The sequence below is a fragment of the Sebastes umbrosus genome, chromosome 23, assembly GCF_015220745.1.
Source record: "Sebastes umbrosus isolate fSebUmb1 chromosome 23, fSebUmb1.pri, whole genome shotgun sequence".
In the NCBI taxonomy this organism is placed as follows: domain Eukaryota; kingdom Metazoa; phylum Chordata; class Actinopteri; order Perciformes; family Sebastidae; genus Sebastes; species Sebastes umbrosus.
In genome coordinates this window covers 11,424,961-11,450,857 of record NC_051291.1, presented here as the reverse complement: position 1 = coordinate 11,450,857, position 25,897 = coordinate 11,424,961, and the positions used below count along the sequence as shown (strand labels likewise).

At 40.1% G+C, this 25,897-nt stretch overlaps 1 protein-coding gene and 1 long non-coding RNA gene across 2 annotated transcripts in view; one reads left to right on the top strand and one right to left on the bottom strand.

Moving 5' to 3' along the window:
• The window catches only part of pawr (PRKC, apoptosis, WT1, regulator), a 68,039-nt gene extending 49,688 nt beyond the window's left edge, over positions 1-18,351 (bottom strand). Inside the window, exon 1 of the mRNA XM_037760002.1 lies at positions 17,702-18,351. Coding sequence (XP_037615930.1) covers positions 17,702-18,319 — 618 coding nt within the window. The 5' untranslated portion in view covers positions 18,320-18,351. The remainder of the gene's footprint in view (positions 1-17,701) is intronic.
• On the top strand, positions 18,299-19,110 carry LOC119482484. Its single transcript, XR_005205438.1, has 2 exons — positions 18,299-18,439; positions 18,745-19,110. It is a non-coding gene; the product is annotated as an uncharacterized LOC119482484 (long non-coding RNA).
• Positions 19,111-25,897: the final 6,787 nt, after the last annotated feature.

The window sequence follows — 25,897 nt, the reverse complement described above, 5'->3', positions numbered from 1 at the left end:
GCATGCAGTATGTAAATAGTGTTTCCTGCCAAGACCGTGTAACTGTGAGAGAACGAGCACTGCAAATAAGAAATTCAATTTCACGTGTCACTCGGGGTACATCACATGGTTGCTCTCTTGTAAGCGGTATAAATTGATTCGTCGGATTTTTAGGTTATTTCTTACAGTGCAACTACCTTCTGTCCTGGTGGAGGTACAAGAAAAGATCAAGAAAACAGCAAGTTATCTATAAAAGTAACCAGCAAAGGGGTATTATTTAACAAGCTACTTGGACAATGGACAATCAAACAATAAAAGCCTCAAATGGAAGTGACTGGCGATGTTTTCCTGGTGTCCTTCGTTCTTTGCTGCCGCTTTGAAGCCTCAAGTTCGGCATTTTGGCCGTCACCATCTTGGTTTTTGGCCGTTGATTTTTTTGCAACCACAAGGGACATGAGCGAGTGGAGCTAAGCACAACCGAACACCGAATTAGACATTTTCAGGTGACCAAAAAGGTTATAATAACTTATGAACTAAAAACACACTGTGAAAGGGTTAAATACGAAAACACGCACAACTCCCAGACCGGACAACACCGTGGCAGCGACCTGTCAATCACAAGGTAGCCACGCCCTAAAGCATACCCTGCTTTATGGTCTATTTGACTCTAAATGGGACCATAATTTACTAAATGAACATCATGCTGTATTGAAGAAGACTTGAAACTAGTGATTGAGACCATAAACTCATGTTTACAATGTTTACTGAGGTAATAAATCAAGTGAGAAGTAGGCTCATTTTCTCATAGACTTCTATACAATCAGACTTCTTTTTGCAACCAGAGGAGTCGCCCCCTGCTGGCTATTAGAAAGAATGCAAGTTGAAGGCACTTCCTCATTGGCTTCACTCCTCAGACCAGGAGGTTGCCCACTAACTTCCCACATGAAAATAATCAGATTCAGAACTACTTCTGTGAGCCAAAAAAATCAAGACTAAATCTCCACAAACTTCCTTGTAACTTCAGAGGTCAGAGTGTTCCCAAGAACTTTTCTTCCAAGGCAGCATTTAGCCCCAGGCGATATCGCTCCAACCAAACCAACCAATATTTTGGTTACCAAAACAGAACCATTTCTAATATAATACCTCAAACTAACCATTTGGGTGGCATCACGCCATGGTATGAAAGGAGTAGCACTGCTGTTCATTTACAGCCTCAAACCAGGAAAAAAAGAGGTGTACATACAGAGAACTGTGTTCAATTTTGTGGCCACAAATAGGTTATTCCCTTTACTTCCACATAATGGCAGCAATTTGTAGTGCAGTTATTTTCCTTTAAAAGCTGCTGCAAATGCCGTTATTTTGAGGCCCAATAATCACATCCTGGAGAGTCTGCAAAGGCCCAATCTGCAGTGCCGCCCTCGACTAGGTGTTGCTCCCTTGTGTGGCTCCAGATTGTGATAAGGCAGGTGTATTTGGATGTAAACATCATGTCTAGTGTGACTTGAAAGTCAAATAATATAGAAGTTGCACACCAGAAGCATCCTGTTTACATTCAGGAACGTCTCAAAAGATTTCCCCAGAGGTAACACTTTCCCTCCGTCCTCTAGAAGATGATGGTGGGCCGGCGACTGTTTGCACTTGATTGTGTGACCTTTAAGGCTGACACGAGTAAGATAAATCCAGCCCCGTGGACAGATAGAGCTGGTGACACCGGGCCATTCATCCTGCTCTGGACAGCTTCACATTTGGCTATACTGGACCAACGGTGGAAAAGGAGGAGGAAGGAGGGAAAAATAGAGCTGAGTTGAAAGAGGAAGGAGAGGGCACACAGGCCACACACACAGCTATACCTCATGTTTACTTATGAGCTGAAATCTGTGAACGCAAACAAATGAGTATGGATGCAGGATGGAGGTCTGATTACTAATGAGCTGTTTGAGGAGATAGCCGAAGACGGCAGGATTTTTATTAGAATCGGAGGAGAAAACAAAAAGGAAAATAAACCATATGCACCCACAGGCCAAATACCAGAAGAAATGTGAAATACAGAAAGAAAGACAGAAGTACAAACAAGGAACTGGTGGTGAAGCAAGAAAAGCATACAATCAACCAGTGAGGAGAATCCAATCTGTCACGCTGAACTGAGAAGTTTCATTGGCTATGAATCTTTCAGGAGGCCGTCAGCGCCACGGGCAAAAGGTTAATACCCACAGAGGAGAGAGGGCTACAAGACACCGCCATGACAAATATTACCGCTCCGCTTCTCTTCCTCTGAACACGAAGGTGTGACTGAAACACTTCTACATCTGTCTGTTCAACTTTCACTTTTTGGGTTTGGACACAGTTTCGTGGCCGAACAGCAACAGGTGAAAAAAACAATTAGCTGCAGCATCAATTATGCAACGTTTCTGCTATCAAGTGAGGAGAGAAAGCAGAAAAAAACGGCACAGACAGAAGTATTCAGAGAGAATAAATAAAAACTGCATATAATCCAAACCTTGGGGTATGGGATATCCCATTGCTGTGATCATTGCTTAGAAGACACTTCACAACGCAAAGCGTAGAAGATGCAAAATTAAAGGGGTCGACTGATTATCAGCTGCGATATTCAGCATTGTCATTTTTTTTGGATGCAAAAAACTGCAAGGATTTTGCCCCAAACTGCATATGATCATCATAAAGTGGGCATGTCTGTACAGGAGAGACTTGTGGGTACGCATAGAATCCATTTTCATTCACATATCTGAAGGTCAGAGGTCAAAGGACCCCTTTGAAAACCGCCATGCCAGTTTTTCCTCGCCCAAATTTAGTGTAACTTTGTGCCGTTATTTGGCGTTTTTCCCAACATGCTAGTATGAAGTTGGTAACAATGGATTCCTTAGATTTTCTAGCTTCATATGATACCAGAACCTTCACTCGCTCTAAGCCTGCTACAAAAGAAAAGTCGTCCGAGTGGGCGGGCGCCCTCAAGGAGTGGAAGAGGTGAACAACGACGACGTTTGCCGTAACACTTTCGGTGCTTGTTCAGCCATTTAAAACAACAGGTGTACTTCAAAATGTGCGTGTCAGACGCTTTCAGTGCGTTTAGAGCTTAAGATTTTCGTTTTTACTGCAAATGTGTATCGGTTGCAAGTATCGGTTATCGGCCTCCTTGATTGTTAATAATCGTACCAGCCCTGAAAGAATCTGTCAATCAGTCCTTAGTCAACAGACCCCCGAGGAAACAAACATGAAGAACATTACATGCTCTGTCTGCACTTCACTGTAAATTTTGTAAGAAGTTGTTCGCTTCTGAAACATTGCAGATATGAGATCTGGGCTGCTCATGTTTGTGACACGTCTTCTCAATTACTGAGAAGGTAACGGAATGCAAAAGCAGATTTGTTGATACTTTGTAAAGAGGTTTAAATACAGCATCTTAAAAAGGTAAGGGCTGGATTTTTGGTTGTTTTTCCTTCAAATCATCCCAACTAATAATCAGCATGATAAGAGCATAAAAAAGGGTGCTGATTGGGCAACGTGTGCAGGTCAGAGATCAGAGTAAACACAAATCAAAGTGTCTAGTTCCTGCTCTGTGCCTTGACCTTCCCCCTCTGATCATGACAGGCATCTTAAATTAATTTATTGCAGTCAGAAGCCATCAGTGTAAGGGCAGAGGGCACGTTGTTTAACAGAGCGCTACATAACGGTGGCAAGTTGCAATATTGAACATGTTTCACTTTGAAAAAAAGAAAAATCAGCAGCAGCAAGATGCATAATTTATCATCAGTCTGCATCCCTGTGCATGCCTTAACCCTACAGTGTGTTTAGAAATTGGTTGCCAACAACATGAAGGACATTCTGGAGGAATAACCACTGGTGACCTCACTATCAAGGTGAGGTTAACACCCACATATCAGGGAAGTCATTAACATTTGCAGCAATACGAAAAGGAAAACACAGCAAAGGTTAATATGAGTCAGACAAACACGGTGAAGCGATGCAGATCTTGTTTGTTTGTTGTCGGACAGGTTTGACACCAGCCAGACTGGCACACGGTTTGCAGTGTTCGAATATCCGACAGTGTACAGAGTACAAGATTTCACAAAAGAAAAACACGAAAAGCACAAAGACAAAAATTCAGCAGGTAATAGTCAGGTGTCTAATGCAACAAAGACGCAACAGGATCTTCACTGTGTGGTGCACGGTATTAGCTATAGGACAGCCACACATGTTTTTGTTTGGTTGACAATAAACTGCAGCATCCTGGATTTAAAATGAAACAATGACTATGAGGTTAAAATGCTGACATTCTGCAATGTAGCCCAGTTTAGCAATACAATACCTGAGTTTTGGTACCAATTCCAAAACAGTACTTTTCTGATACCTTACTTTCGGAACAGTATAGGCTTTTTCTACATCGATACCCGGTGCAAGGGACACTCTTTGTGAAACACATGATCAGTGTGGATTGAGGTCAGCTGACTGACTCAGCCAATTCATTTGTTGTCATTGTATACCCTAAACGCCCTTTTCCTTCTATCTAATCCTTACTGTCTCATATTAAATTCAGTGAGCTGGTGTAGAGAAGCAAAAGCAATCAAAAACACATCACTGTCCTGACACTCTTTTTCCACTGTGCTGTATCTGTGTACACTAAGAGGGCGTGCCGACGATGTCAAGACTCACAACTTGGCGTTGGTTATGGTTGTATTTGTATACGCATGTTGCTATAGCACCATGTTTACTCTACATCTTCATATCTCAATGTAACTTGAGGCCTCGTGGCGTCACAATGCAACAGCAAGTCACTGATATGCTGCGACTGAAACATTCACTTATCCACTATTCTCTCCATCATAAACACTCTGAAGTGTTCTCAATTAGTGAACAGTTAATTAAGATTTTTTAACACTTATAAACCATCATTTTGCGTCATCATCTAACAGATGTAGTGTTTCAGAACTGTTGCTGTCTTGGACTACGTGACACAGCTCGACATCATTCCTGTGGAGGTTGGTCATTATTACTATGGCTATTCTAAATGCAACCAACAGAGGAGATGTGTCGGTCAAACTCATGATAAGGCGCTGGAAGGAGATAATACAACAGGTTCTACCTCAGGTGTTTCTCACCACATGCTGGAAATGGAAATGCTTTGACAGAATATATTACCCTCAGACTTCCCAGTACATTTAATGGTTGTCATCTTTTCTCCATATAAATGATGTAATACTTTATAGTGCAGATGAAAACACAGGTGGTGTCTCCAGAACTGGCTGCCTTCTGTTAGTATTTAATTCCACAATGTAAAAGTACATTTAAATGTAAATTCAAATGTCCAATGTGCAATGCTTTCATAACTATATATATTCTTTATATTCCTGGTTTACGTGGATTATATAGGAATTGCAGTGCATTACTTTTTGTAGGTATAACTGCGAACGGTGTATGAGAACTAGATGACAGTTCAAACAGGAGCCTCATTCATTAAATATGCACACATTTGGCTGTGTGAAGTAGCGCCTGGGCTCATTTTCCTTTTACTTCGTAAAAGTGTATTGATGTTTTTTGATGGTAGCAGAGGCAGTCCTTATTTCTAATGAAAAACGCTGTGAAAAAAACCTTGAAATGTATCTTTTAATTACTCACCAGAACACCAAATACAGCTTTAAATGTCTTTTTTGGTTGTTTTTTTTGTTTTGTTTCCTAGTTTATTGTTGTCCAGTACTGTGAGCTGCCACGTAAAATACTTGGGGGGTAAATAAAACTGTACTGAAATGGTATCACAGAAGGAAATTACATACAAAACAAAGTGCCAAAAGTAGTCTGCCAGCAAGACGGAGCTGGAATGAGAAAACGAGTCATTTTGTGGGTGGCACAGACAGTATAAGATCACTCCCTGCAGTGTTGTGTGTCAAGTGGCGCACCGCCTTGGTAAACACAACACACACACACGAGTACATGCACAAACACAAAGACACTCGAGATTCAAGGCATGAGCTTGATAATAGGTAGGCCCTTCTCTCGAACTGAAGCAGGTTTCAGGCTCCTTTGTTGGGAAGAAAGGCTTAAAGATCAAAGCTTCGTGCGTTTGGCAGTTTAGAGCCACATATTTATTCCATTTCGAGGGTTCAACTGCATTCCTGGGCTGTTTCACCGAGCTGTGTTTTCAATACTGTGTCCTTTTGAAGTGGCAATATTTCAAACAGCCATGGGGGTACTATCCTGCAATCAATATAATATTCAGTCTGTCTAAAGTGGAAAATTAAATCAAACTACTGGTGTTGAAAATATTTTCATTTTTGCCTAAATTGCCACATAAATCTTCATATGTCTTGCTCTAATAAATCTTTTTTTATTTAGTTTAAACAAGAGCTGAGGTTCAGTATTGACATATTTTTCTCGCAGTTCAGTTTGTGGAAAATTAAAGTTTGCTCCTCTCCATGAGAAGTAATATCGTCAAACAAAAACAACGGCGAGACTCAAAAACATCGTCCTGCTCAGCCAACATTCCTCCGTCTGAGTATTTCACTTTCCCTCTCAAACGACAGGAAAGAAAGTGATGTTTTATTCATCTGTCCTCAAAAGCAGGTTTTGGTTACACGTGTCAAACCAGCTCGTCAGATAACAGTGATGCTTATCGGGGGGAGAAAGCGGTCTGAGAGAGATCCATGGTGACATAACACAGAGGCAGTGCGTGAAAACCTGTTGGACTGCAGACAAAATCGGTCTGTTGGTGTGCATTCACTCATACAATATAAACTGAGGCTTATTGTCCCTCATGCAATAAAACGGCAGAGTGAGCAGAGGACTGTGGTTGCGTCAGACAGCACTGGTTTTAATTGACTACAACTGATGCTCAAAATGTTTTAAATGTAGAGTGATAATTGAGACAGAATTGGTCAGAATTGGACTAAAACTACGCATTTTAAGGCGTTGTATTCTGGCATTTGAAAACATGGTCTACATTTCCAACTCAACTTATATACTGTAAAATCAGTAGAGGTGAGGCTTGATTACTGAATTGTAATTCTGTGTTTTAAATAGTAAGGTTTTAGTGAAGATGCATGTGTTTGGAAAGTAATGAGCATACAACTGACGGAACTTCTACTGCACGAGTTGTGTGAGAGTTTGTAAACTGATGTTTTCTATATAGTTTTGCTGTTTTTTTAAAGCAGCCCCCATTTACTTAAATTCATCAAGAATTTTCTGATTCGTTTTTTGAATCTTTGTTCACCCTGGAGGAATGCAAGAAAAACTGTGTTTTCTTCAAAAATTCAAGGTAACACGGGGCGAGTAATTGATATACAAATGATCATTTAGTAGTAGTGTTGTCCCGATACCAAAATGATGACTTTGATATGATACCCTGCCTGAATATATCGATACTAATACTGAAACGATACCACGGCAAAAACCTAAAACATCAGGAAAGGTAAGGGAAAGATAGATGATTACAAACGTAAAACAAAATATTAATTAAAAAAGTACATAGTATGCAGTAATCTGATGTGCCCTACACTTGAGTTTATGTGATTTCTTTGATGGTAAACTTTATATTTGCAAGAGGATATGACGACCTTGCCGGCACAACTTCCAAGGATGATTGATTATGCAACTTAACACTTCTTCTCCAATGCATCTCAAAAGTCAAAATTGTACTTTTAGCTAAATTTTATACAATGCATTACTTTAGAGCAAGGCACCACCTGGAATACCTTACATTAAACTACTCTTTAAACATGCATGAATTAATAATAATATACATTTTTTTATTGTTTGCTTTGATTGCTGTATGGCACCTTTGCAACATTGTTTTGAAAATGTTCTAGAAATGAAGGTTTATTAAGTACATTTTGTAGCTAAGTCTTATATATTTACCACTTTTTACTTTACTTTTACACTGTTGTATTGTGTACTTCTACTTAACTCTTAAAGCAAGACAACGAAACTTTGAATTTGCTTTTGTTTCCCAAGAATATTTAGTGTCAGTCGCTTTAAAAAACTCTTAATAATTATATATAAATATACATATACTGTATATATATATGACAGTAGCACAAGTAGACATGAGCCATACAGTCAGCAAACTCTTATTTCTCTCTCATGTCATTTGTAAGGAGAAGATTAATTTATTTCTTATTTCAAAAGTTACAAACTCTCGCTTTAAAAGATCCATGTTAAAAAAAAAACTGAATTCTTCCCCTCACTGCAGAGCACAGTGTTCAGAAGAGTGAGAAAACAGGCATACCAAAACATGCACCAGAATTTAAAATAGAACAGAGTGGGAAAATAGCGACTGGGGTCTCCAAGTAATTCTACTTTAATGAATACAAACAGACAGGCTCCCAAATGCCTTATCATGCAGAGTGGCCTGATTAGGGCTGACTCACAAATTCCCCACAGTCGTCAGCGAACACACAGGAATGTCCGACAAATAGGCTACACATTTACAGACGCACAAAATCACAACATACACTCCTCTAAATCCACCACTCTCTTGCTCAACACCCCCCTGTCTTGTGTGTTTGTGTGCTGTCAAACTAGCAAGACGCCCCGGCAGCTAAGTACAGAAAGTTCCCCCCAACAACCAACACGACGGGGGGGACACTCGTTTTCCAAAAAGCGGAAGCGTGAAACCGATTATCGCTTATCTCCGCACGCCTCCATAAACTATTAGGATTAAAAAAAAATCCCAAACAGTACATTTCTATAAACTGCATGTCAGTTACCACAACACACACACCAGATTGTGTTAATGTTCTCAGCGTGAATGCTGGTAATGAGGAGGGGAAAATATGAGAAAGGGAACAATGACAGAGGCTCTGAAAAATGTGTAACTTAAACAAAAAAGGTGTAAGAATGGCCTGAATTCAGGGGGGTCAGACGAAGACGAGGATATTCGCTCTGACATTGTTTTTGCGCCTGCAGAAGAAACAGTCATAGTGGATTTGGTTAAATATTTACATGTGTTATGAAGCACAAGTTTATTCAGCGTGGCCTTTACAACATCTGACTGCTGCAAATTCCACCGCATCAATCATTTCTGCTCTATTTAGGGATCTTATTCAAGAATTTGACAATACAACAATAGATAATTGATTGCCAAACTTGTATGTCCTGGAACTGTAAACACACACTCAGCGGTTAAAGATTAGCCACAAAGACAGCAATCGTGTCACTCCAGCAGTAGCAGGGAGGTGAGTAATGTGTCACGCAAATACTGACGCTTCTCTGTTAGGAAACCGCCTTCACCAACAGCACAGTTTCAGTGCTTGTCCTCGCTGACTATGTTACCGCCCTGAAGGCAAAACAGGCAGGCTCTCGCTTTCTTCACGAGATGTGTGCAAAGCGGCGTCGGTGCTCAGAGGCGGTGCGGGTTTTGCACGACTGTGCATTCTTGTGCATGCCGTGCAGGGGGTACGTTGTTCTTCACTAATAATCTACAGTCTGTTCCCGCAAAGCTCCTGAGCAGCCATAGCTAAAGAGCAGTGACCTGGATAAGAAGGACTTTGAACTTTGTGTGCAAATAACAGCAGATATCAAACAGAAAGGACAAGTTTTGCCGCGACACAGAAGTTCTTTTAATTTGTTTACTACATCTACAGTGCCAATACCAATAAAGTATTGAGATTCGATAATCTGCCCTGAGGTAGTGAGTTGTTTCACTGGTGGCTAACTAGTATTTCCTTCCCACAGCCTCTTCTGCTCTAATCCAGTGATGTGATGCCATCTGACAGCATAATGGAACCTCACCTAGTCAGGGGTCACTTTAATGTGAACTGAAGTTTACGTAAGATTCTTACAAAGTGAACAAAACCGCGTGCCACGGCCCATTACAAGGGTGATGCGTGTTTTACGAGGTGCTGAGAGACCCCCGAGGTACCCGTATGGAAAGGGGCCGAGCTGGTAACGACTTCATCGCAGAAGCAGACGACGCTTCCTCTTTTCTTGTCCTCTTTCCTCCTCCTTTGGAATTCCCTGAAATTTCTCAGAACAGCTCAGCTGGGACTCTTATTTCCATTAGTCACCCCCTTTGAAAGCTTTCCAGCGACAGTGGCCCTCGTAAACAATCCAGAGTTCACTCCGGCAAGTCAACCAAACAACATGTTCTTGTTGGGGAAACTTCACTTTTGAGAAACACGTGTTTTAATTAAAGAGTTTAGCATTCCTGTTGTTCGACTAACAAGTGAAAACAAGGAAACACAACACCCTGCCTAAATAGCTGCTTGCTTACCTAAGTCCATGATCAAATCCCTGTGGTATTTATTGTGATGATGTGACCTTGTTTGGAGAATGTTTTTAACAGCCAGTGAAACACATTACACCACACGCAAATTATCATTCTTTTGCAACAGCTGTGAATTGAGAGCCTATTTATATTTACTAATCAAACAACTGTGAGGATTTTAGGAGTGTACTTAGTCATGAAAACTCATTATTTGCAGTGTGACGACAGCTTATTAAATACGTTTCTTACAGAGTATAGAGAACATACCTTTAAATTCCACTTTCAGTTTGTTGTGTGGAACAAAACCATGCACCAATATACAACTTTTAGGCTACATCCACATCTAGGCGAGCGTTTTTAGGGCCGTACTATCACGTCTGAAAATGCGTATCACATGACCATTCACGTACAATGGGCATGCGCGCGCCGGCGTAAACAGGAAGCTGCACGGTTGGTTGCTCAGTTGCAGAAAATACTACAGAGGAAGAACAGCGATGGCGAAAAGTAAGACCAGAGATCTCTTTGCTTGGAGCAACGACGCTTTGGAGCGGTTACTGAAAGTAACACACGAGTACAGGGTGTGTAATGCGGTGGAAAACACAACAGATGTTTGCTTTCTTCTGGACGAACCAGGGAAGGAGACGTCTTGACTGATACGACCCAATCAAGAAGCGAACGTGGGTGTCTGAGTCATCATTTTTAAAAGTCTCCGTTTCTGCCCATCCAGACTAAAACACAACCCTGGAGTTTTAAAACTAAAACGGCATCAGCAGCATTTTCAAACGTCTCCGTTTTAGGGGCTCAAAACAGCCGAACTAGTGTGGACTCTAAGTAGAAACGTAGCGAAAGTTATGTTTTAAAACAAAAACGTATTAGTGTGAATGCCTTAAACACCTTCAGAAAGCCATTAAACAGGAAAAAGAGGCGCCTACTACCATGACACCAAGTTCAAATCTCACAAATATGTGGTTGCTCTTGTTTGGAGAGGCAACACAATCAACACACATTAGTGCTCATTTCATTAAATCAGTGTCAAACCATGCATTCTCCGCAAACTGCATTGAGGGTAAAACAGGATCCAATGTTGTCCAAACTCTGCTCTCAGCGTGGCCCCACAAACATACAGTAGAACGTCACCCTTCACTGAACTGAAATAGAACAGAAGCAAATGTGGGCACAAACAAGGCACTGATTAATGCAAGAGAGCGGATGAAAGAGTTGACGCCAAAAATTCAACGATGCAGAGCCTCATTTGATATGAGACACATTGCCCCTACACACCCTGAAATGCCCTGAAGCAGACCATTGTGTATGTAAAACTTTCCAAAATAAAACTGAGCTTTCATTTGAATCTGACATAAAAAAACAGATATCAGAATTAGGGCTGTTCCGAATACAATTTTTTGAGCTATAGAGCTTCGGCTTGTCACGAAAATGTGTCATGATGAGTCCACGAGTGCTGTTTTGAGTACACCTATGTCCGTGCTCGGTGTCTTGTGGGTCCCCTCTCGCTAAATGGCACTGTTTTGAGGCTGCTGTATCTGCGTTAAGCGTCTCCTCATCACTCTGTGTGTGTGCGAGTGTAGATGTTCCTCAAAGTCACGTTTGCGGGCCCGTCTCCCACTAAACGGTGGTGTTTCGAGGCTGCTGTCTCAGCGCATTATACGCACCGCCCGATCCCGGCAGTGCCCGGCTGTAAGCCTGCGCGTAACACAGCCTGCAGAGGATTCCTGTCTGCCCTTTCGTCCCGATCCTCGCATGTGTTTCGTTTCCGACATAAGCAACGGCGACGAGGGCTCTTGTCTCGTCTCCATGACATGACTCGGGAGGGACTCGTAGCGCTGCAGCACGCGTCTTTCGGTTAATTTTAAACGCATTTGTTTTTAAGGATTCTGTTATTGTACAATACTGTTATTGAATAAGAAGCATTTTCCAAAAGGTCTGGTGTATTTTACGCATGTTTGTAATTCCGAGGGGTAAAACAACTTTTCCCTTTTATTACTCCCTTAAGTAGCTTTAAGGTCATTAAAGTTATAATTTTTTATGCTTTCTGACAGCACCACATTTTATATCTGCTTGTTTTTAACGGCTGCACACCATCATCAAACGGAAATTTTAATATTCTATTCACGACTTGCGCATAATCTTGCAAACTTTTCCTCAAAATTCAGCTTATCATATTTGGCTTATTTGGAAACTTTGAGGATGTCCATTAGAACTTCAAAAAAAAAAAGGCCAGCGGGTTTGAGTCAGAGTTTGGCTGCAAAGCATACGTTTGTACTGACGAAACCTACCCGTGGGACAGTGCGTGTTTAAGATACGTTTGTATAAAACATAAAACATATTAACAAAGGATCAGGTTAGACAAGGACCCCTCTTGTCTGCCGTGTCCTCCTATCACCAGAGTGTTAACTGCCTGAGCGCTCAGCACAGTATCGCATGTTAAACCTGTTGACCTCTTCGGTGACGCTGCAGACAAATAGCAGCGAGGGGCCGGCCAGCAGCAGCAGCAGCAGCAGTAGCCACTCTGGGGCAGATCCAGCCGTCCACATGAAACAAAGTTCACACTCCCTGACTGGAGCGTCTGACCACAGCCTCATAACTCACTGAGGTCATAAAAGAAGCTGCACAATGAGCCATCAGACCACATGTGGCGAGTGGTACTGGAAACATGCTTACATCACGACCGAAAACATTTTCAGATGAGAGAACCTCCCAGAAATGCTCTCCAGAACACTCATTTCCACATTCCTCTGTTGCATAAGCATGTCGTGAGCAGGTCAAAGGTCAGCGTAAACAACAATGCCCTCTGGTCCGAGGCGGCGAGCAGAGTGAGAGAAAGAAGACACCTTTCCTGGAGAGCAGGAGTCGGTATTGATTGATGCCGTGCACAACTGTCTTTTCTCCAGTAAAGCAGGGAGCTTTTTATCAGGCCATTATGGCCTCAACAGGCAGAAGATTGGGTTCCCCTGATGCTCTGAAATCCCGCTCAACAGCTATTATGCCGCGCAGAACGAGCGGGGAGATAATCCCAGGCATCTCTTTTCACACCTGTCCACTCATATTCACATCACAAAGAGGGCTTGTGTGAGGGGAGTCTTCATTTGCATAGTTTGGTCCTCTTTATATGCAACAGGAGGAGAGAGGGAAACATTTGACAAAAGGAATAAAATATCTGCTGCGCTGCCAGCGTTTCTATGTTTCTCTCTGATTTACAAAGCTCGCAGAATCTCAGTTCACCGTAGATGTTTCTTATTCTGCTTGTTTATTATTAATTTATTAAGATATCACCTCTTTGACTTTATGTAATTTCCCGATGACTCCAATACTGAATGCACAATTGTAAGAACTAAGAAAATGAGTCTTGAATTGTAGGTGAAATATAACTGCTCAATAAAAAGATATTTGAGATGAGAAAACTTGAGTTGTTATTTAGTCAGTGGCTACAGTTAGCTAAACATTAGTTTTAAATGGTGTGAGGTGCTGCCAAACAACAAAGTACATAAAGTAAATGGTCAGAAAAAGGACAAAGAATATACATTATATTCATTTAATGCATGCATGACTATGAAATAAATGCTAAAACAATCATTTATTAGTCGATTAACAGTAAATTATAAATATTTTTGATAATTGAAAAAACAATTAAGTCAATCATTAGGCAAAAACCCACACATTTGCTGGTTTCAGCTTATCCAATGTGAATATTTAAGAGCTGCAAATAACAATTATTCCTATCATTGATTAATCTGCCGATTAAATATTTTCTTGATTAATCGTTTGATGTATAAGATGTCAGAAAATAGTGAAAAATGTCCATCACAATGTTGTCAAACTGCTTGTTCTGTCAATAGTCTATATAAGAAGTGGACCTAGTCACCCATTGGTTTGACATCATTACGGTTTTGAAGCCTTTTGGCTGTCGCCATATTGTTTTTTTGCAACCAGAAGTGACACGAGATGGTGGAGCTAAGTACAACCGAACACTGAATAAGACATCTTTAGCCAACTAAAATGTTACAATTAACTTTAATGAAGGGTTAAAGTTGTAAGACGAAAACACAGACAACTCCCAGACCGTGGTAGCAACCTGTCAATCACAAGGTAGCCACGCCCTAAAGCACCCCCTGCTTTATGGTCTATTTGACTCTAAATGGGACCATCATTTACTAAATGAACATCATGCTGTATTGAAGAAGACTTGAAACTAGCGATTGAGACCATAAACTCATGTTTACAATGTTTACTGAGGTAATAAATCAAGTGAGAAGTAGGCTCATTTTGTCATAGACTTCTATTCAATCAGACTTCTTTTTGCAACCAGAGGAGTCGCCCCCTGCTGGCTATTAGAAAGAATGCAAGTTTAAGGCATTGGCTTCACTTTTCAGACCCGGGGGTTGCCACCTGGTGAATTTACTATCGTTGACTTTCACCTTCTTTTCAGTGTGTCATTATAATCTTTATTATAGCTTTACTGACTACTGTGTAACTCAAACTGTTTCCATCCATCAGAGTACTCCAACTAACATATTTGGGTTTCTCATGACCAGGTTAAGGGCTATTCCAGGTTTCGGAAATGTTTCCCATGCACAAAGACCTAATCATTAAACTCCAAAAGCCTGGTCATACCCGGGATATTAGTGGACATGTAAATGTACTCAATGTATCTCACAGCTCAAACTGTACCTCGACCACAGCCCGACAGTTGAGATCAGAGACTTCCAGTTCTTTCTCTTCACCTCAATCACGCAAATCAGCTCACCACTTCATCAGATTACCTCCCACCTCCCCCCCCAATAATAGTCCATTCGCCCACTTTACTACATAATCAGCTGCCTATGGGCTCGATCTAACATATCTGGCACGGCCCAGAGTGCTGAAGCCCGGCATTACAGCCTGGCTTGTGACCAGCCTTTTCAAACGGCTTTGCTCGGCACTGCTGAGCACCTAATAACAGGATGTGGAGCGCCAACTGAAAAAGCTGGTCAAACTCCAAGTTATAAGAGAAGGGGATACGGGAAGCAGGGTGGTTATGGAGCAACACCACCATCAGCTTCATGAAAAAACATTTATTCGGACAATTTTAGTGCTTTTTTAAAGCGGGTGTACATAATCAGAGCGCTGGCCACGAGTGCTTATTGGCAGGCACGGCTTCATATCAGAGTTCCTGCATGTGTCTGGACCACAGGAATTAGGCAAGAGTGCGACATGATTTAAATTCAATAACAATAGAACACCTCCACCACCGCCAGTCGACCCCTTCTGTTCTCGTCTCCCACCTCCCCAACATCTGAGAGCTGCTTACATTTCTCTCTCTACAGAGGTTTCGATTAAACCAGACACATGTATGGGAGGAATTTTGGAAAGCTTTTCTTTGATTTGAATTATTTATAGATCTTAAAAAACGCACACACACAGGATCCAAGGGATAATGTGTTAAAGTGAGAACAGTTTTCCAACCTGGTCCCAAGATGTTAAAAAAGAAACACAGCCAAGAAAAGAAGAAAAAAAAGCCAAATTACAGCAGTAAAAAACTAACTCGAAAATGGACATCCATATTAAAACAACAATAACAAACTTAAAGAACCAACCTTTCGCTAATAAGTTGTCACCTTGCACCAAAGATAACCCCTGACCTGACCCCTAAAAGTCCCTCTATATGTGGACGACTTGATATTTAATATGTACTTTATATGAACGCCTACTGGCCGTGGTGTTATAGCCATGACTGATAAGCATATAGACTATACTTATCTTGTATTTGCACGACCAATACAGCAAGAAGTGGGCCGATTTTATCAGCTGACGTTAAGCTTATCACAAATGTATCGGTATCTGCGCACATGTCACCTGATAAATAATAAAACAATTGCAGGACATGCCAAGTGAGTACTGCTAAATGAAGGATAAATGAATACATAAAGACGCATTAATCATTGATGACAGCCTGATGACAGCCTTTCATAGCTCAGTTTTGTTTATCTTCGATTTTTCTCATCTCAATTTTGTGTAGTATTTATATTTTTCTTTTGATTCCAGTGAAGTTTACGGCTTGTTTGTAATATTTTGACTTTTATTTAGTACTCAAAAGATAAGTCCAATAATCAATGGATAGACGATCAGCAGAAACTTAATCAAGATCTATTTTGATAATCATTTAAGTCATTTATCAAGTAAAAAAAGGCAAATATTCACTAGTTTCAGCTTCCCAAAAGTGAGGATTTGCTGCTTTTCACAGTTTTCTTCATCTCCTTGTATTTTTATATCTGGTATATTTTTTTGTACTTTGCACTACTAACTTTTTTACTGCCTTTTTACTAACATGTTTTGCACTATGGGACTGTGATGCTGGAAACTTTTATTTCCCTCGGGATTAATAAAGTTACTATTTATCTATCTATCTATAAAAAGACAATGTCACTGATTTCTAGTCTTCAGTAGGCCTTTGATTATCACACAGTTTGAGTACAACTTTTCAGCATAAGAGTGTTTTAATAAGACTCAAAATCCAACACAGCAAAAAATAATCTATCCTATCCCGCTCAGGTGAAACTTCCCTGTGGAGAAAAAGGTGCTTTCCCCATGCAGCAGGTAAAATTCACATTAGTGAACATCACATAAGCAGGAAAATATGTGAAGTTTTAGGTAGAAAGGAAGGTTATCATGGAATATGAGCCCACCCTCAAACTCCTAAGTGGTGGGATTTGATGTTGAGCTGAGGTGTGTGTTTATAAAAGACAGTGTCACTGATTTCTAGTCTTCAGTATAGGCCTTTTGATTATCACACAGTTTGAGTGCAACTGTGTGTGTTTAATAAGACTCAAAATCCAATACAGAAAAAAATAATCCATCCTATCCTGCTCAGGTGAAACTTCCCTGTGGAGAAAAGGTGTGTGATAACACAGGTGTGTGATAAGTATTGTGTCCTTTTTAAAGTGTACGACATATTCTTTCTCATTAAGAAATTTCACGAGGAGATACATCATATCAATTCAGAGTGAATCCTTAAAAAAAAATCTCAACAAACACTAAAATTGACTATTTTCCACCTCCAGAATGACATGTTTTACTCTGAGTTTGATAGAAGTTTAAGGTGAAAGCAGCAGTACATTTTATTCTATCAACAACACACAGGTGTGTGTTTATTAAAGACAATGTCACTGATTTCTAGTCTTCAGTATAGGCCTTTGATTATCACACAGTTTGAGTGCAACATTTCAGCAGAAGAGTGTTTCATAAGACTCAAAATAAAAGCAAAAAGAATCTCCTATCCTGCTCAGGTGAACTTCCCTGTGGAGAAAAGGTGCTTTCCAAAGCAGGTCAAATTCACAGTTTGAGTGCAATTTTTCAGCAGAAGAGTGTTTAATAACACTCAAAAATCCAACACAGTAAAAAATAATCTCCTATATCCTACTCAGGTGGAACTTCCCTGTAGAGAAAAGGGTATTTTCCCCATGCAGCATGTAAAATTCACATTTACTATCACATAAGACAGCATGCCTGACTCACCTCATTGGATGGTATGCTGACAACACCTGTAGATCTCCTCTTTTCCCTCAACTTCCTCTTCTCAATCTGTCCTTTCCCCTTCCTAGCACTGGGACCAGAGGTGCTGTTCTTCTCCTTCACCTTACTGGGCGATGATGATGGTGTTGATGGTGTTGATGGGCTTCCCTTGTCACTGTCATTGCACGCCATGGGACTGGACTCAGACTGGGTTGCACACTGCTGAGCCGGCTGCTGCTGCTGCTGCTCAGTCTGAGGCGTGGCCTTCTTCAGGTTGCAGGCTGTGGTGGTGGGTGAAGCAGCAGCAGCAGCAGCAGCAGCAACAGGGTGGTGGTGGTGGTGCATTTCCTCCTCGGGTCTCTTTAAAGCAGAGCCGGAGGAGGACCGAGCCACCGCGTAGGAGGAGGCGACGCAGTTCCCAGCGGAGGCGCTTCTATCCGGACTGCCGTTATTGGAATGCTCGGTGGTGCTGGTGGTGCTGTTTGGGTTGCTGACACCTAAGGGTGCACCAGTCGCTGCGGCTATATCCCCCAGCATTTTGGCTCGCATTTTCTCCCGTTTTGCTTTCCACTCCTCTAAAAAGTCAGTCGTGGCGTTTGATTTGAATCCTCCTGTTGCCATGATCCCTTTTTTTGATGATTTAGTTTAAATTAGCGTAAAATATGAATGGAGTTTGGCTCTCTGCTCTTAGTCCTACTTGCACCGCATTCCTTGAGTTATTAACCAGGTTGCTGTTGACAGGTAAGAAGGGAAATAAAGTCACAACAAATAAAACTTTAAATAAAAGTTTAAACTGTGTTGTTTTATGGCTTTTTATTAAACAAAAAATAAGTTTTAAATCTATGTATTTACTCTTTAACGAACCTCACCGACAATAATAACAATTTAAGCTGAGAACTCTGTCGGGCGTCTCTAATGAGGTTTTCTCCAGTAAAAAGTACCTCAAAGTGTGTAAAAAGTTGTCCAGAAGTGTAAGGCCCAGGTGCCAGGTAGAAACTCACCTGTGTGGAGCTTGTTTCAGTCGTTAAACTGCTCTCTTCTGTCAGGTCCGACCAGGTGAGCACCGCGGTCTCTCTCAGATGAATGGCGCTCGTTCTGGAGCGCTGAGAGCCGCTCGCTGCTGCTGCTGCTCGGCGCTCTGCCCTCTGGCACACAACCGAGCGACTCCGACAACACCCGAACATTCCCGAGTGGAGCCGAAGCAGCTGTGGAGCTCAGCCCCAGAATAAAGTCACTGTAATGATCTTTTAATATTCACAAAAGGGGCTTGTAGTTTTGCCTAAGGTGATTTAAAGTACTTTATTTTTTTATACTTTATTTTTTGTTGTTTTATAATAAAAAACAAACAAACAAACAATACAGACAACATAAGACAGACAGGGTCATCCTGAGTGAGGTGAAATGCTTAAAGGTCCCATATTGTGCTCATTTTCAAGTTCATACTTGTATTTTGTGTTTCTACTAGAACATGTTTACATGCTGTAATGTTAAAAAAAAACTTTATTTTCCTCATACTGTCAGCCTGAATATGCCTGTATTTACCCTCTTGTCTGAGACGCTCCGTTTTAGCGCATTTTGACGGAATTGCAACAGAATTGCGTTGCTAGGCAACAGCTTGGGTCCATGTGTACTTCCTGTCAGCTGACGACATTCACATACACTGCAACCAGGAATAAATATGACTGTAGTACTGTCAGTAGAATAAAAAATATATATATTTTTATACTCTCAGAATATAATTTAATGATATGTTCAAGAGTGTAGTGATGAAAGGATTAGTTGATTCATGAAATTACTGTATAGAGAGAAAAATGAAATCAAATTTTAATTTTATTTTGCATTAAGATTTTAAGAATGAATTAACTATGAGAGATTTTCTGACTGTTGGTCCAACTAAATAGGCTATATATTAAATAATACTACTAATAATAATGATGATCATCATCATCATTATTATTATTATTATTATTATTGAGTGTGGGATGGCCAGAGAAAGCTCATTTTAGTAGGCATTTTGAAATTATTTTACTTCATTTATTTAATTTTAAACTATTATTATTATTATTACAATGAATGTTAGATGATCAAAATAAATTATATTAAGGTATGCTGTTGACATTTTATACACAGAATGAATAACTGAGTAATACAAACAAAAGAGATTAATTGATCATGAAAATAATGGTTAGTTGCAGCAACGCAGGTGTGTGATGAGTATGGTGTCCTTTTTAAAGTGTACCACATGTTCTTTCTCATAAAGGAATTCCTTTGAGGAGATACATCATATCAATTCAGAGTGAATCCTTAAAAAAAATTCTGAACAACACTATAATTGACTATTTTCCACCTCCAGAATGACGTTTTACTCTGAGTGTGGTAGAAGTTTAAGGTGAAAGCAGCATTTCAGCAGTAAATTTGGTGGTACATTTTATTCTATCAACAACAGACAGGTGTGTGTTTATGAAAGACAATGTCATTGATTTCTAGTCTTCAGTAGGCCTTTGCTTATCACACAGTTTGAGTGCAACTTTTCAGCAGAAGAGCGTTTGTCTGTGATTGAGCTCTCCCACGCAGATCTCACAGACTGACTCCCCTAGGCGCCGGATGACTCATCCAAGCGGCTCTGATCAGAGGAGAAGAACCTCCTCGTTCATCTAATGCTGATGTATACACGCTAAATTCAGATGATGACTGACAAGTTTATTTATTGCACTTATGATGATGTAGTTAATGAGAAATGTGAACACTGAAAGATGAAATCTCCTGTACACCTTAATACTTGTCTGCATCTTTACAGGCCACAAAGACAAAACAAAATACATTGCCTTTATGTCCTCATTCAGTTCTTCATGAGACATTTTCACATCATTTTTTTTACATAATTTCATGTAATTTTTACAGCAATTTCTAAAAACAGGGTCACCAAGTGTTTTACATAAGAGTAAATTACAAGTACCTCAAATTTGTATTTATGTAACTGTACTTAAATACTGTTTTTTTGTTTTGTGTGCAGCACACTTTATTTTGAAAAGTGCTCCACAAATATAAAGATTATTGTTTTTATTGAATGTTTGACGGGACCTCCTCTGAGGATATCAGGGATCCTCGACGAGAACTTCTCGGAGGGCTCAAAAAAAGGAAATTTGAACATTTACAATGCAATGACAACTGAGCAAACTCTGCTGAGGAAGATTGTGTGAAAGGATGGAAAGCTCCAAAACAGAAATTCACAAACATACAGCAGAATAGATCTCAAAAAGTGGTCATACAGTCAGCATTTCATCCCCCTTCTGCAGCGTAATGATCCCAGTTTAGAGGAAATACAATGAATCTAACACACTGCATGATGCAAAGCTCCATTATAATAACTCTTCATTCCAGTGATATTCAATCCCTGCATGCATTTCTGCGCGTTACCTCACTGTGATTTAAACCTGCTATAGGTGCTCACTGTCAGACGCCTCATTTCATGCAAGGGTAATATAGCACCATAAGTTGACTGTGCTGAAGGGTGGGAGCCTCACGGTGTTAGATTTGTGTGCGTCTAGCTTGCTCCCAAGGGTGCACTGACTTTAAGGTGTGGTTATCATTGATATCTATTTATTTTCCATATGAAAAGAGGCTGTTTTTGTGTTAATGGACCTGTGTTATTTCCCATACAGGTCTAAAAATGTGACACCCATCCACTTCTGAGTGGGAGAGCAGCCATTATCTTTGCAACCGTGTTACAGATAATGAGAAAAGTTGGGTGGAGCAAAAGGAGTGGGGCGCCTTTCCTAAAAATAAACCCTGATCTATTGACTCACTGCTGCATATTTAGCATATTTCTGTCTGCTATGAGGAGGAAAAAAGAGAATGAAGGGGTCACAAGGGTTTCCTTCCATGCCAACACAAACACTGCTGCTTTTTAACTAAATCCAGTAATGTGTTCCCGATAGTGAGCGTGCTTAGCCTCCATGTTAAGTGTTTTATATTCCAGATTTATTCACCCTCTCCGAAAGCTCTTTAATTAACGGCCATATCATGTATATTTTGTAAACCCATAACACGTTCTGTGGTAAAGAGGGAAAATGCACTGCTCGCCCGGCTGTAAAATGAGCAAACGCCGAAGTAATCTGAAATTCATATTAAACATAACACCGTGTAACAGCCACTCTTGCGTTCACGCGTTTTCATTTATTTGACAGTAATGTTTCAGTCAAAAGCCATTAGGTGGGTAATTCTGTAAGCGGGGAGCCGACACCAGGAGCTCACTCCCCCATGAAATTGTTTATCCAAGAGTAAGTAAGTATTTAAGAAATGTTTCTCACGAGCCTCCCAGATGTTGGGTTCGCACAGCAGGTCTGCAGATACCCTCCACTGCTGTCAGGATAGGAGAGGCAGACGGGGGTTCATGTTTTTAGCCATGTTAGTCAATCAGATATTGATGGTCATGGAGGTAAATAATGTGATTATCACGTGGAAGAACAGACACATAGATTTTCATCTGGCTATGAGTTCACAACTTTAAACTCTATATTGCTATGATAAAGCCATTAGTAAAGGTTGCTTTTGGTCATGTTTAGAAGGTAACCCGCAAGTTGGGGAAACTCTCGCGAGATGGTTAAGGTTATAGGCGATGATCTCGAATAGTTAAGGTTAGGATATAGGTCAGGGGTCAGCAAACTGCGTCTCCGGAGCCACATGCAGCTCTTTAGCCCCTCTCCAGTGGCTCCCTGTGGACTTTTTAAAAAAATTAGTGGAAATGAATGAATAACTGTTTTTTGTTTACATTTTCATTTTTATTTATCATTGTTGTAGGTTTATGGTACGACGGTACGACAGAGTATTAGGGCCACATTGAGGAAAAAAAAGAAATCGGAGATTTCAAGAATAAAGTCATAATATTACAAAGTCATAATATTACAAAGTAGTAATATTACGTATTTTTCTCTCGTAAAGTTATGACTTTATTCTCGTTATATTACGAAGTTTTCTCTCGTAAAGTTATGACTTTATTCTCATAATATTATGACTTTTTTTCTCGTAAAGTTGTGACTTTATTCTGTAAATCTCAGATTTTTTCCCCTCAATGTGACCTCAAATGTTTTGCGGCTCCAGCCAAATTTTTTCTTTTGTTTTCTTGCCCTAAATGTCTCTTTTCATAGTAAAGGTTGCTGACCCCTGGGATAGGTCGTTGGGCAGCTAGTCTCGCGAGAGTTTCTGCATGTTTTTGCAGATTTCACAATTTGCAGGTTACCTTCTAGACACGACCCAATGAAATGAGTCTCTCCTATCTTCTTCTTTAAAGGGATAGTTCAACATTTTGGGAAATACGCTTTCTTGCCGAGAGTTAGTCGAGACGATTGATACGTTACACGATTTTGTAGGGATTATACGAATGACAGATACAGTATGTTAATTAGTGAGATTTAGAGCTCGACAGCTAGACATTACTCCTCTATATCTTTATAGAATCTAAGACTACATGACTTGTCAAGTCTGATGCAGTGCAGCCCTCTGTGGGCAGATCAGCTCAGTGGGATCACTTCATAATTACCATAATTGTCACTGTTAACTCACACAACCCCGGTAACGTCCTCCAGTTGTTTGTTTTGTTCAACCAACAGTCCCAAAAACGAAAGACACTTCGATAAAAACATCAAAGTTTGGAAGCTTGAACCGGTTTAACAACTGTTGATTCATTCTGTCAACTGTCTATTTGATTAATTAGTATGTTATTTAGCACTACAGTTATCTGTCCTCTCCTTGAATAGCCTCTGGCATGTTCCCATGATGCAATTGCAGTGCAGGATATTTCCTATATAAATGCTGACACCACAGTCAAGGAGAAAGAGACGTCTGTGTATCCTCTCTTCTAGATGCATCCTCACCAATCCACCGCTGCTTTGAATCACTCTCCTCTAAACCGAGTGTGTTCGTCTTTGTTTCAGTGACAGACTCGAGCTGTCACTTCATCGGGACGCCTCTATTTGTCATTGTTTGTCAGCGGTAGAGAAACCCCGCTGCTGTTTGTCCTCGCCGCTGAGGGGTTTTGCTCATCCAGTGTGTCTAAGTCTTGTGTGTGTTGTTAAAAATTTGCAATCGGGGAGAAGGTTTTGTTTGGTATGCTGCATGCTGCACTTTATACGGTAGAGAAGAGAGGGAGATTAGGCCACGGTGGAAAGAGTGTGAGTGTCTCTCTGTGTGTGACAGCAGTTGCCAAGATCTAATTCCTTCTTTATGGATGGTTTCCAACCTAGAAAAGCACAGCACGTCATCTCGTGGTGGAGCTGCTGCTGTCAGGAATCAAAGAGACCAGACAGAAATCATGAGTTTCAAAAGCTCCTGCTGAGACTTATTACTGGTCACATTTATATGCTATTTCTATGATATTGTTGTCTTAAACGTGTTTAATCAGTTTCACGACAATTTACACTTTTTATTTTTAACAAATAAGTGCAGCCGGGCTGATAAAAAAAGTGTGAGAAACAGAGAGTTACAGGGGGGAAAAGTGTATTTATTTATTGTTCATTTGGTACCTCAATGCAGAAAATGAGGAAGGGTGCCCACCAGCATTTTCTTTTTTTTTAATTAATTATTTTTTTACAGGGTGACCAGCCCTAGAATCTGGTGCCCTATAGGCAAACGCCTATATGGCCTATGCCTTAAGCCAGCCCTGTTTCTAAGACACTTAAAGGGCCAGTGTTTTCTATAAGTTTTATTAAAATTTACTACAAATCACTTTACATTTCTGCTGACGAAGAGTAAGTGGACATGTGGAAGTGGCTGCAACTGAATGAGCTGAAGTGTAGATGAAAGCCTGCAGAGCAACATTCATCATCAAAAAATGCATATTAAACATCAAGTATAGCTCTCTATAATGACAGAATCTAACAGCCTGATGTTCTCTTTGCCTTTGAACCAGCAGAACGACACAAAAAAGGCAGCATTAATTCAAACCATTTGTTACCATAATGACTTTTTAAGGCCAGGAATCTGTCTAAAAAAGTGTTTTTTTTTCTTCCGTCAAGGTCCTCGATGAAGACATTCTGCCCCGGATGGTTGAAGAAGCATGTCCATGTCACAGTACAGACACAAACCAGACTTCCTAACCCTGTGCTGAGGCAATGGAAAAACAGAAGAGTGAGACACTTTTGCATGACGCTGGGCAATTATAGCAGATACCGCCGCTTATCCCCCGAAGCTTAATCTGAAGATCAGAGCCCTTCATCACAGATCTGGAGACAAAGTCACACCCAGTGAGCTATTATTGACAATAACATGCTAAAACTAGAGTTTATAAATCACATAAAGAGGAATTTGTTTTACTTTTTGGTGGAAATTGCAGGCAAATGCCCCTCATATGCACTTTACTATCAAAACCTGCTGCCATCTGGGATTATAATAGAGCCCAGTGAAGCGGTGCACTCGTGAATCTGTAGGAATTTTAAACTCAGGGAGGACAGGGAGACATTTTACTATTGATGTGGAGTTGGAAACCTGCTGTCAAGAGACAGTTCGAGACATTTAACATGTTAATGTGCAGCTGGTGAAGCTGGATAGGACTCATGACTCTAAAAAGTACCAAAAGAAATCCCTCCACTATAGTAAAAAGTAATGTTCACCTGACTGAGTCTGCAAAGCTGTGCACCATCTACTGGTATGATGGTGTAGCAACAGTCAAATGGCTCTCTGTTATTCTATTATGAGATAGAGCAGGTACAAGAAATGAACTTTAACATCATTTTCATATTTATATATGACTGGTTATAAGCTTATAACAACATTAAAGGGTCAATTCACCCAAATTACAAAAAGAGTATTTTCTATTTTCCGCCTAGTCTTGTTTAGTCACGCAGGTAGTTTGGATTTTATGTGCTGAGATTCTTGAGATATCTGCCTCTGCCCCAATACCGTAGATAAATATATATTTATATAAATAAAATAATAAATATATAGCTAAAAAAATAAATATCCATCTATCTACACTGATTTAATTTAATTTATATAACTATCAATTTTTTTTAATTATATAATTTATATTTATATAAATAAAATAATAAATATATATTTACACTGATTTAATTTGATTTATATAAATATATATATTTTTAATATTATTCATATTTATGTAAATATATATCAAAAAATAAATATCTATCTACACCGATTCCATTTGATTAATATAACTATATATATTTTCAATTATATTATTTA